At 31.2% G+C, this 13,665-nt stretch overlaps 2 protein-coding genes across 4 annotated transcripts in view; one reads left to right on the forward strand and one right to left on the reverse strand.

Moving 5' to 3' along the window:
• Positions 1 to 13,665, reverse strand: part of ASNSD1_1 (Asparagine synthetase domain-containing protein 1) — a gene marked incomplete at its 3' end in the record, with an annotated part of 93,209 nt that overhangs the window by 46,120 nt on the left and 33,424 nt on the right. The window lies entirely within an intron of this gene.
• Positions 1 to 13,665, forward strand: part of MS3_00003071 (uncharacterized protein) — a gene marked incomplete at its 5' end in the record, with an annotated part of 31,070 nt that overhangs the window by 4,881 nt on the left and 12,524 nt on the right. Inside the window, 2 exons of one of the 2 annotated variants that reach the window (XM_051210754.1) lie at positions 9,152 to 9,593; positions 11,087 to 11,175. In XM_051210754.1, the coding sequence (XP_051070773.1) occupies positions 9,152 to 9,593; positions 11,087 to 11,092 (448 nt within the window). In that variant the 3' untranslated portion in view covers positions 11,093 to 11,175. Of the gene's footprint in view, positions 1 to 9,151; positions 11,176 to 13,665 lie in introns of both variants that reach the window. The other variant, XM_012942102.3, reaches the window with a different exon arrangement.

Here is a 13,665-nt window from a genome sequence, read left to right on the forward strand (position 1 = left end):
GTGGTAGTAACTGCCGAAATCATAAAAAAGAAACGTTCAAACAATCTTCACAGAATAACATTCTATCGAATAATGTTTTGAATAACTGACATATATAAATGTAAAATTCAAAAAGATAATTTTGAATATATGTTAGAAGTTTGGTGAAGTTTATTATTTATTTAAACACATAAACATTGGTACAAGGAGGCACCAAATATATATATGGGCCACACAAACCAAAAGATTTGTGTAAGAGCTAGGACACTTCTCGGGTGCCCAAACCGAAGCAGGTAGCTTTATTAGTGGACCACACCCTGAAACTTTGATATACAAGTATAGTCCACAAAGCAGTGAAGCGACGTGAGGAGATGCAGTGTCATGGTAGCCGGTGGCAAACAATAGGTTCACACATCATTTGTTTCCTCAGGATCCTGTAGCCCACGTGCACCATTGGTTTGGAATCAGGGTTTACAACTCCTTTAGGTGGATCCCTCATATACACCGAGCCAGTTTAAGCGTCGGACATTCGCTCCTCGTCCTCTCGATTTCGTAAACACCCCCTCCAAGAGCAGGGACTGAATAAAGCTTTCTTGACAGTGGCTGTTTACACGTTGCCATGTGAGAGAGTTTCGAGTGGGGGGCTAACCCTCATCACATTCGGCTGTATCAGGGCATTCGGGGGATAACATAACCCGTAAAGTGAAATAACATTACCCTTTTTGTTGATGATCACGACGAGTTGAAAACAACAATCCGTGAAAAAATAACAGAGGCCAATGGTTGGACTTAATTTAAAGTTCATTTATTTACGTATTTTTGTAGCATAGGTTACACCGGCACTTTTCACAGATAGAGATGACAGTCGTCTTTCTATAAGCTAACGGAATACTAACTGTTTTTCTAAACAACTATCAGTTTCATAACCACAAGTTCTCTACCTTCTCGAAGTTCAATTGCACGGATCTCAATTGGACAATTCTAATGAACCAATCTTTAAAGCTATTCATTATGTCCTAACACATCGTCTTCCTTGCAAATAATTACATAGAATACAACAATCGTGAGGAATCTCAATAATAATGATAATTACTTAGTAAAAAATTTAATTAACAGTATTACCGTAAGCAATTTGTTTTTTTTTTCTCAACTATTTTTTCGTTAAATTGATCAGTTTCATTCTGTCAACAACAAGGCTATTTCACAATTTCACAAATTAATATCACGTATAAATGAAATAACGAGATCTAAATGATAAATTCAGAATAGATATATAATGCTTATTCATGAGGATGTTAATAAATTTTCATGACATTTTACTATTAATTATCCGAAAAATTATTGCCACTAATCTACTTTTTCCCTGTAATTGCAAATTACACCTGCTTTAGTCACTATCATTATTAATTACCGTTACAAATATGGGATGTGTCAAACTGTCATAGTAACAGCTATGGTATACAAGAAAAAAACAATATTTCGTAGCTACATAATATGAAATTTCACATGAAAAATTACTTGATGCATGACTGTAATTAGTGAATGAATGTTACATTTAATAAATAAAATATACATAACTCTTATTCACGGTAAATATAAGAAAAGGAACAATTAAAATGGTGAAAATTTTAATTTAATATTTCCTTAAGACAGATGTGGTAAAAAAAATGTAAACTAATTATCCTACATTTACAACTTTTAAAAATTTATGGTTATCATGAGATGGTTTAGAATGTGTCACTCCTGACAATCAGAAACCTGTACAAATCGAATTTATAAACCAAACTTAAGTTACTGCCTCATATTTAGTTAAAATCAACTTTGTTAATTTCAAATTGACTTATAAAGTGATATCGATGATAATGCTCAATCGTAATTCACATATCTGCTTAGGAAATAAACATTGTAACATGACTACTAATAATCGATAACCGGCTGATAAAAATTAGCAATAAAAACCATGTAAACATTTAATTTTTTACAAACGACATATATAAGTAACGACATACTATTTTTTTGTCTTACATAGATCAAAAATTTAACTAGAGGTCGTTAAAAGTACTACAATATACACCAATAGTAGTAGGGTTGTAGAGATACTTGAATTTCATAGTTTATGACATGGACTGATCGCGAAAAACCATTGAAAGCAGTTGTCGAACAAAGGACAGTAAACAGTACCCAATTCGATGAAGGGAACAAAAAAGACCTAAAAATAAGGATTCTATCGAATACAATAAAATGAAAATAGAGAAATGACCCTGAAATGAAACAACCATCAGAGAAAATGGTCTGAAAACACGAACATAATTAGTTTAACAACACGAAAGGTAATAAATTGTCCAATATATTATTTTGAGAAATTTCCGTGACAATTTCCTGTAAAATTTGATAAAAACATCCCGTAGGTCAGAATTATCAAGATTTAAAAAAACGATTACCTAGAAGCTAAATAAGAAAAATTAGGTAAACAGACTTTTAAATAGTTTAGCTTATGGATTATCCACAAACTGCCAGATGGCATCATTAGGCCTTGAACTATAATTTCTGGTTAAAATCGGAATACATGAGCCCATAGTTTGTAAATCATCAACAATCTTTATTTATTATATTGTTTATTATGTACGAAATGGATTATACTTAATAAAACAACGTTGAAACCATTTTCCCCTAACCTCTAGTTTAGATTTCCAATTTATATACCTAAATTTCATTTAAAAAGGTTCTAATTATTCAACTATTTGAATCAGAACAATCAATCATTAGAAATACCAACATGTATAATAGATCCTTATTTATCGGTTCTTTAGAATAGCAAGATGATTTCTAATGTTAATAATCAATTCATCGTCGATGAAAGTACTAAATTATCTAGGACTGATTTTGCATAAATTGTAAGTTATACTATTTAGGATAAATCCAAAATGCAATTACACTTGAAAAATATTAAACTTGGAACAAATGAATTTAACAATAGAATGAAACAGTGGTTCATTAGTTATGTTATACAAAAACTAACAGTTTTATACTACTTTTCCAACGCAAATAATTGATGCTTAGTGTTCATTACATGCCATTTAAGTATTCTTTGGAACTAATGGACTCACATAATTGACCTAAAACACTTACTCTATGGAACTAGCATAATACAACGAAAAAAACCTCATTTTCATCAAATAACTTGACCAATGCAGTCAAGTTTAATAATCAGACTTAAATAGTATGCACCTGTGTGTGTCCAGATTTAACTCAGGACAATCTGTTCATCTTAATAACTTGTTTTTTTTTTAAAACAAACATAAACTATAATGTCGGAATTGAAACTTGCTTTACTCTAATGAACTGACATAATTTAAGGATATATTACCAGTAATATATAAATAATTGTGTGATCAATGCTCCTATTGTTTTATTTTTCTATTTGTAAGTGAATGAAAGCCGTTGAAAGGACACTAGTAGTGTACTTATACTATTTTTGACAAAAACAACTAGCTTCAACTGACTCATGATTTCAATCTGTGAAAATTTCTAAAAATCTCCACAAACCCCTTCTGATAAAAACAACTAATGTTTGAGAAATATGAGGATATTTCATGCTACAAAAGTAGTCCTTATATATATGACTTCAGTAAATTAATTGTTATACGACTTAAATATCTTAATTAAAATATTATTTCCAAACAAAATAAGTTGAATTTCCTAATATCACATATGCCTTCAATATGTTGGACAGAGTTGCATTTTGGGATTGTGTACTGAAAAAAGTTCTAGTTCGACAGCTTGTTAACATCTTAAAGGCTCTGTATACAAGTATTTAAAGCAGAATGAGGGCATATAATCCCCTCTCTTCATTTTTCCATCCCAATAATAAGGTTAAGTAAAGTTGTTTAATCGCACTACTTTACTTCAACTTTTCCATCAATGACATTTCGGAAGCAGTTCTGATGGAAATAGGTAATAGTATTATGGATCTGTGTAGCATATACACTGACTCTTTGTGACAATGTTTAGTAATAGTCCGTAAATCTGGTTTGTAGTGTGACAAATGAAATCAGTCTACATTTAGTGACAGCCAGAACGGTTCGTGCCAATGTGGGTCATGTTTGGTTCCATTGTGGTGTTAGTTTGGCTGTAAAATGTTGGGTTTTCAACGCTTTAGTGACAGTGATTTTGCTCCAGTTGTGTGAAACCTGGTCTTTACGAGATGTTAAGCAACTTTCACTGTTCGATCATTATTGTCTTGAGGGATCACTTACATCCAGTGGCAACACTATGTTAGTGATGTTAAGATTCGGCAAAGTGACTAATTCAGTCATTGTCACCAACTTGAAACAATGGCTTCGGTGTCTTGGAGATTTTTCACGAATATATTTTAAAAGGCACAACTAATATAATACTTTGAATCTGTTTAACTCGAACTAGTAGTTAGAAACTGAAAGCAGTTGAAGCATTTTGACAAGTCTATTAATTTTACATATTTCTAAAGCACAAATGTTATTGTGTATGGTAGGATTTTTCTGCTCCTTTCTCAAAAACTATTAAGGTAAAACAACAATCAACAAGATACAAACTTCTATTTTTCGGAAATAAGATATCAAATCATCTAATATGCGTACTTTGTTCTTCTTCTTCATTCATATTTAGTTAGGAAAAATAATACTAGCGAGAGAGAAGCAGAGAAGATAGAAAGAAGAAACAAAGCAAACAAATAAACAAGAAAAAATGTCATGATATAAATTAGACAAACAAAATAAAGGTGCTGGGGAAAAATGGGGCTATAAAAAACAAATAAATAAGACAGATAGATACATAAATCGTAACAAAATATCATCGTTATCGTGGAAATGTAATATTCGAAGACAACACATTGAGAAATGTTAAGCTAGACTATAAATGAGTATTTGTTATCATAAAAGATGTGAGAACAAAAAACACCTTGAGTTCTTATAGCTCAAATATAAGCATATAGTCAGTAATTAAGCAAAAGATAGTAATAATGTACATACGCTCAAATAGTACAGAGAATAATAACAGCTTTGTGCTTTTATGGTATACCTATATAATTGTATTTTCGATCTATTGTATTATCAAAACCTAGTCCTTTACTATAAATACATGCCCGGTAAGAAATAGTTATCGATTGCAGATAGTGGAATACGGTGAATGAATTAAAGTTAGATATGAACACTAGTGTATGCCGGCTGAGAGGTCTAGAGGTTAAGCGTCATCGCGAGATAAAAATGTCCTGAGTTTAATTTTCGGTAGGGTCGTGGATGAGTACTGCTAAGTGGTCTCATGGTAGATCGAAACAGCTGTCCAGTTCTTCCTAGTTTTAAATACTTGCCTAGCTAAGATCAGTCCATGATGTAAACTAAAAAAACTCAACACTCTACGATCCCCAATAAATATAACGATATATTTCATGACATCAATGATAACTGTTTATTTCTTCATGCATAATATATATCATTCTTGAAAAGGTAAATAAACATACTTATGAATAAGGTAAAAACAAGCAAAAAATAACATATAACAAAACAAAATTAATTGCAACTTATAATAACATGAATGATATAAAATTGTCATTTGTTTTCGTGAACATAAACAACTTATATAGGAAATATAAAACATTCGTAATTAGGACTGCTGTTTATCAACCTTCTTATTGTTAGTGAACATAAACGACTGGATAATTATGCCGTGCAGTCCAATCAATTCGCATGTATCGTTAAGGTATGAAAAATAAGCAGAATCTAGTACTGTCTCTTTGTGTTTTTCTCTTCTCCAAAGAAGAGATAGAAATATTTCGATGAAGAGAGCCTTCCATTAAAAAACATCTGAACTGGGAATCGATCTCAAACTACGGCATTTAAAACTATCAATCTGTAGGTATTATGAGATTCGGGAATGAAACACGAAGCAGCATAACTAATCGTCACACTATAAGTACATGAAAAGCCGACGACAATAAAAATACACCTAACAAATGTGTTACGTAAAAATATAAGACAAATTAACTGAATCTATTTGCATTGTACAATCATTATCAAGCAATTAATACAAAGGATAGTAAATTTATTTCTACAGGCAATTTTTTTAGTTGAAAATAAAAATAAATACACATAAAATAAACGAATTGTTTTGAAAAGAAAACCAACTCAAAGTAGGCCTTAAAAAAGGAACAATTAAAAAGATGTTGAATCCATATGTGTATGTGATATTGGAATGAAAATAAAGAAATACACAAAAAAAAAAAACAAGAAAAGACAACGTCACTAATAATTAATGAAACGATGATTCAAGTATAATAAAAAAAATTTTAAACCGACATAATCGGTTAATATCAATACTGACGTTTGTTAACCATTTTAAATAAAATAAAAAAATGTGTCAATAAGAAAAATTTATTAATAATGCTTTATTCTCGGAGGTATGTAGAGAAAACAAATTCGGGGGGATTAAATTTTTGAGAGATATATTCCCGATCAAAAATGTAAAACTGAAACAGAGAGTTATGTGTTACTGGAGTAGAGTGATTACAAATAACAAAGTATGTAATGGAAAGAACTGAATCTTATCTACGGTTTAAATATAGTTTCCTAAAAGAAGGGGAATGTAATATACCTCTCTTTACTAAACCAGAAAAGATACCTTGAATTTTTCAAATGACATCGTATACACACATAAATAACGTGAAAAATTAATATTTTTGGATAGTTTACATGAGACCTATTTTCAGAAAACAAAAATGAAGTTGTTTCACATTAATTAATGTTGGTAGCCAAAAACGGCATACTTTATGTTCATTAAAATACTTAGTTTATTGTATTATCTATTCACGTTTAACTTACAAAATCATTGACAGCGATGCATAAAATAAGGCCATTATATGTTTATGTCCCATCGTTACTAAACACAGAAAATACCAAAGATCAACATTATAATACTGTCTTTTTCGGATATGTACTACGCGTCTGTAGGATAGAGATTTCTCCAAGGTATTCACATAACAGTTTGCTTATGTGAAATAATTAACTAACAGGCGTTTCACTGAATTTTGCATCCTGAAAGTTAGTTTCCGGTAGTAGCCTTAATGAGAAATCTGAATCAAATAGCAAGTCGAATTTTTAAAAAAGAGATTCGAGCTACAATCATTTTGTGGAAGCTAAAGTTTGATCTCCTTTTGAAATCCTCAATTTCAGAGTATTATTACTTTTGAAATTTTAAAAGGCTTTAATTCTGACTAGGTAATTCGACTCAAAACTGACTACTATTTTGTGGTATTGAACCTGTGGAGAACATCGGTAGGTTACTGTGATTTACAAGCGGTAGTTCGGTGGATAAGGTACTTGACTTTGAGACACGAAGTGACAGGTTCGAACTCTTGTCCAACTATTTAATTTTGGCAATTAGATAGTGTTACTAGACCTCACATTTACAATTCAGCTAAAAGCCAAATATACAAGTCTGTACTAGACATATTAGTTAACAGTAATCAGTGATCTCTGTAAACGTGTTACTGAATAACCAGAATCAGAATACCACAATAAGTATGTAGATGCATTAGAGTGAAACAAAAAAGCTGTAACAAATTTAACAGTAAGGCAGGTTCCATGAAAAAATGTTTCAAAATAAAAAGGTTTGGCAAACTAAGAATGATCACATTATACTAGTTTTCATACTCTTCATATTTTGCTGAATATAATGTAACTCTAGTGCCTAGATCATAATTCAGCTACAAGTTATAGCTTTTGTATGAATGATAATGATGGTACGTGATGACCAGAAACGAAGTTTGTAAGGTGGAATGGGTGAACATCCAATCTAGTAATTAAGAGGAACCTAATCCTCACCTCTCATACATCCTTCTAAATTACCAAACAACTTAAAAGCACATGCTTGTACAGCTGATGAAAATGTATTGACCGGAAATTAGAAGGAATATGAAATATCGAAACATTTCTTGAAAGAGAAAAATCAAGGAGTTATCACGAGCAAAATACGGCACTTTATTTACATTTTGATATTCTATAACATAGTCGATGACGAGTGTTATTACTATGCGATTGAAAGAAAAATTAAGTTTTTGATCGCTTATTGGTTTTTTGCAAGCAAAAATTCATGATTTGAAATATTGAGAGATGGTGAGAGAACAACAGAAACGAATGTGGAGTATATGAGTGTTTGAACAACAATGAAACATAAATAAATATAAGATCATAATTTTTATTTCGCTTTGTCTATTCATTCAATACTGAATAATGAAAAGGAAGTGAAATGGGAGGCAGAAAGTATAAAAATTGACCTTATATTAGATGAATTATAAGGTTGCTTTAATAATCTCAGTCCACCATCTTTTACAAGTTGAACTTATTATTGAGTCTCTCAACTCACCACAAACATAAACACTAATAACAGCTGTCAACCAACACTGAAGATTACAGTGTTATAAAATACCACTACTAGAAAACACACTGCCCAAAATACCTTCAATGACAAGGATTTAGGAATCTATCATTCCACATTCCATATGACTTTATAGTTTTATACCAGCATTTTTAGCGTATGTTTGTTTACCATGAACTGCATATAAAAAAACAACTCCATGCACTGAGCCTGTATTTTATTCTTTACACGAATAAAAACTTCGCGATAAAGTTTGGGTCAAGATAATTTATGAACCATATCTTCTCAAATAGCACACTCTTAAGTTTTGACTGCTAACTTCACTTTGTATCAATCTAACTATACCAATAAATTGCTGTGTGTTCTGTGATCATTTGAAAAATATAAAAGATAAAAATGGTTTTTAGTAGATACTGGATAGTAAATCTATTCTTGGAATGAGTTGGTGGATCGCCAGTGCCTCAGCAGTGCATAAGTTTTTGATTCCACCTCCCTTTGATCCAATCCCTTTGACTGTGTAGATTGTTTTAAAGAAAGGGTCTTTATTTGACTAAATGTTCCTGTAATGAACTGGTAATTGTTTTGCATTCTCTTCATTTAAAAACTACTTTCACACACATAGTTCACAAATACATATATACTTACCGAGTTCTATTTGTAGATCATATTTAACGGGAACGGATAGACAACACTGTAATCAGTTTAACATTTACATGAACTCAAATTAAGTTAAAACTGAACATCTATATTTCTTTTAATGTTTCAGGTGCACATCAATGCTTATGATGAATAGTGCAACTATAAATATGAATCAAACTTTCACAAATAATTGGATTGATGAAATCAATCATAAAGCCAACTTATCGAATTCACCAACTCATTCAAAATCCGATCAATTGCCAACATCTAAAGCACATATTTTTCCGACAACATCTTTACAATTAAATCAACCGAAATATCAAACATCACAATCTCCATTATTATTTGATTTCTCTTCAGATCTAGGCAAAACTGAGCATTCATCGCATCGCATACCAAGTTGGCGTAATTTTCTAATTTGTATTTACACTCTATTAACAATATGCGGAGCAACATTCAATTTAATTCTGATATTTGCCTTGATAAAATTTAGAAAACAAACATTATCGCACAATATTACAAATTTGTTTGTATTATGCTTAGCTGTATCCGATATATTTTTGTGTTCAGTGAGTATGCCAATACAACTATATTATGAAATGACAGAGAATCATAAACCAAGTACAGATTTATGCCGAGTATTATTTAGTAGTTTCGGTATACCAATGTATATATCATGCCTAACTATTTTATTAATTGCATTTGATAGATATCGTCTTATTGTTTATCCATTAAAAACACAATTAACACCGAAAGCAGCATTTGGTCTGATTATTATTGTCATATTATTTAGTGCATTGAATTCAATACCAGTTGCATTACAAGTAAATAGTGAAGGTTTAAATGAATATCATTATTGTGTAGAATCATGGCCAAGTCCACAGTTACGATTTGCTTATTCTGTATCCATTTTTGTCATATTAGTGCTATTACCCTTAAGTGCATCAGGTGGATTTTATTTAGCTATCTATCGACGATTAAAACAACGACCTTGTCAATTAAATGCTAGTAAAGAAGCAGAAAAACGTAAAAAGCGTACAACTAGTTTATTAGTAATAACAGTTGTTTGTTTTGCAGTCTGTTGGACACCATGGTGTTTATACTCATTATTATTAGAAGTACAAGCTTTATTAAATGTTGAAAATGATTTACCATCAGCAAGTACATATGATTTATTAAAATTTAATCGATTATTCAATTCAAGTCAACAAGCAACTCACAAAGAGGATGAAACATGGAAATACTCTATTGGTTTGAAAACATGTGAAGACTTTCTATGGTATACAATGAATCAATCACTACCTATTATGAATGGAAATTTTACAATGGATTCATCGATTGACTTAATGAAACCAAATATGAATATTATACCGGGGAGACACATAAAAATTATTGATCTTTTATTAAAATTATTTGCAATGGGTTCCGCCTGTGTCAATCCATTGTTGTATGGATGGTTAAATGAACCGATACGTGTAATAATGCGTAGACAATACAGTAGATTTGAAGGATGCTTTAAATGCTTTGAAATTAGCCGACGTCGTACAGACAATAAAAAACATATGAAAAATTATATAGAGGAACAGAATTTACAAAAAAGACCATTAACTAATACGTCTTGCTTTGATAAACACAAGTCAACATTATTATTATCATCATCATCATCCTCCAAATTTTTGAGACCTTCACATTTCATTAGATCCAATTCAGATTATGATACGAAAGCAAAAGTGAAAACTGACAGACCGAAAATTGGTTGTAAGCAACTAAATGATGCTCGATCAGTGAGTTATGCTGAAGGAGATATTGATCTCAATAACAAAGACAATTTAAACCAAATAGTCGTAATAAAAAATAATAAACTTGACTCTGATACTGGGATTTTAACAAACAATGATAATAATAATACTGTCGACAGCAATCGAGGCTAGTTTGAATTACTGCCACTAAAAAGACTTAAATTTAGAGGAAAACCACAAGTTAATAGATTATAACTGAATGTATTCGATTGTTAGAGTAAAACACCAAATTATTCAAATTTAATTCCTTAATTTTTTTCCAGACATAAAAAAGAACGTTCCACACTTCATATACAAAGAAACAGCGAATCTGTTAACTTTTATGTATCCAAGGATGACGAATAAGTAGATGGTAAGTGAATATAAACATGTGGATTTAAACACGTTCTTTTCTCTCATTTAAAAAAGACTGAAGATAAGAATAACTCCATTTATGAGATGCTTCAGTCAGTGCAACTCATTGAAGATTAGGAAAACACCTGGTAAACATAATAAGAACGATCACGGTCAAATTCATGTACTACTGTAACAACTTCAAATTATATTGTTCGTTTGCATAAAATCCATTACCAAAGGGAAAAAAGGAAACAGTCTGATTCGTAGAAAACCCAGGAGTGAAATACTTTAAAAATTCCATACAAAACTAAGAGTAATATAATTTGTGGACTCGTTGATCACTCTATAAATGTATGCCAACTGTAGTGGCTGAGATATATACAACGTATGCTTAGCCCCACCTACATTAAAATCAAAGTAGACTGGAAAACAGACTATTACCAGATCAAGTCATATCGCTGGTGTGTAAGTTAGCTGACGGTTTGCTTGGTTTCTGTATGAAAGTTCACACATTCTGGATATAATTTTGAAGTCCATCGTAACTTGTAGTCTACGGTCGCAAAATGACATGTCTAAAAAGTTATCTTAGTGAAATGGATAATATATCCTATATCTAAATAACAAATATAGGATATCTATAAACTAATAAGAAAAGCTTAAACTTATTGAAAAGTCCAAAAAAAAAACCACAATCGAAACTTCACGAAAACGAAGCACTGAAATTTATAACCCACATATTGATACAATTCAACATTTATGTAATCAAGATAAAAGCAGTAAAACGTAAGAAGAGTAATAGAATCTTAGATACTGCTGAATACAATCTCTTTAAGAGCCTTAATTTTTATACCACTACTACTCATGCATAAAATCAAGAGACAATACATAAATAATAAGCTTGAAAACACAGCGTAGATGTTGTTCACACGCATTTGAAAGCCGTTTCGTCCTAGTGGTCTAGAGGTCGAACGGTCGTGCGAGACTAAAGGATCTAGGTTCAAGTCCCGCGTGCGGAGTTGTGAACGCACACTGTTGAGCAGTCCCATTACCAGAACGAAGGGGCCGTCCAGTGCTTCTGGATTTTTAATGATGGTCTAAAACTGATCGGCTAATGATTTTAACATATATATATTGACATATAAAGCCAATAATAATGAAAATAACACTATCTATTTGTGATTTAATTGTAGCATTTTGTGTAAGGCTTATTAAATGCTGATACATATTTGAGGATGACAGCTCAATGAACCAATCTACTGAATCCATCCTCTTGTTGTCTAGAGTAAGAAGTAATACACTGAACAGGCTCATATTAAAAAAATATGGGCTAAGGAGAATAGAATATGTTAAACGTTCTTTATACCACTGCGTTGCAGCTTATCTTTAGACATAACATTTAAGGAAATAAGATCACTGAATCAATTTGTCGCTAGTTTTTAACCACAAAAGTTTCTCATCTATACACAACTCAACAGTCAATGACTTCATCAACTAGTAGTGTCGGACCTCAGTTCAGTCACTCCCTGTACAACTCTGGAGAAAATTCAGTAATACACTACTGACAGATAATGTACAAAAATTCAAAATGTGTTTTAAGGTCAAAATTATGCTGTAGGTGATGAGAAAACTTGATATTCTTTTTATAACCTTACTCTCTGTAGTATTTCCAATTATCACTATTCATTTATTTATTTGACAGTTCTTCATTCTTAAATAAAAAAGGTCTACAAACAAATGCATAGCCAGATGATTAAGAGTAAATTGGGTCAATACGTAAATCATAATTTTTAAATCAAGTTTATATATATATATATATATATATATATATATATATATATATATATACAGGTAAGTTGATATTAACATACTATAAAACTGTTAAGAAAGATTCCCTATATAAATTTGAGAACAAAAATGGAGTAACAATTAGGGCAGAAAAACAATATGGATTTTATTGTAATGTGTGAACTCTTATCAACTTCTTAAATCCTTCTTGGAATTGGTAAAATCCATCCAATGGAGTGAAATATGCCAGTAATACCTAATTAAATTTGATGACCGAAAATGCTTATGACTAAAAAAGTCATTATTATTAATAGTTATAATATTAGTAATGATAATTTATTTATTATGTACTGGGGTATGAGCCCCACGCTCTGTGAGGGCTAATATTAATATTTAGATACCTAAAATGAAGTGGGTGTAGAGGTGTTTTGGCCTGACCTTGAAGTCGCACAACCTAACCATTAACTAACCACTTTACAAAAGTTTTTTAACGGGGTTGTTCATGCACAGGTTCCCCAAGTAAAGTTTGCAGAGAATGTTAAACGAAACCAAGAAAACTTTCTTGCGGCGGAATACTGAATACATAGATTATGTGAAGATTGCGGATAATAATTCACTCGATGGGAACAAGAGTACTTAGAATTTGATGACGTAAGGATTAAATAGGCAGATGAGCTAACAAAAGCTCCTCAATCATCCTAATGAAAACAGTAGTCAGTTA

This window comes from Schistosoma haematobium, chromosome ZW, assembly GCF_000699445.3.
Source record: "Schistosoma haematobium chromosome ZW, whole genome shotgun sequence".
Taxonomy (NCBI): domain Eukaryota; kingdom Metazoa; phylum Platyhelminthes; class Trematoda; order Strigeidida; family Schistosomatidae; genus Schistosoma; species Schistosoma haematobium.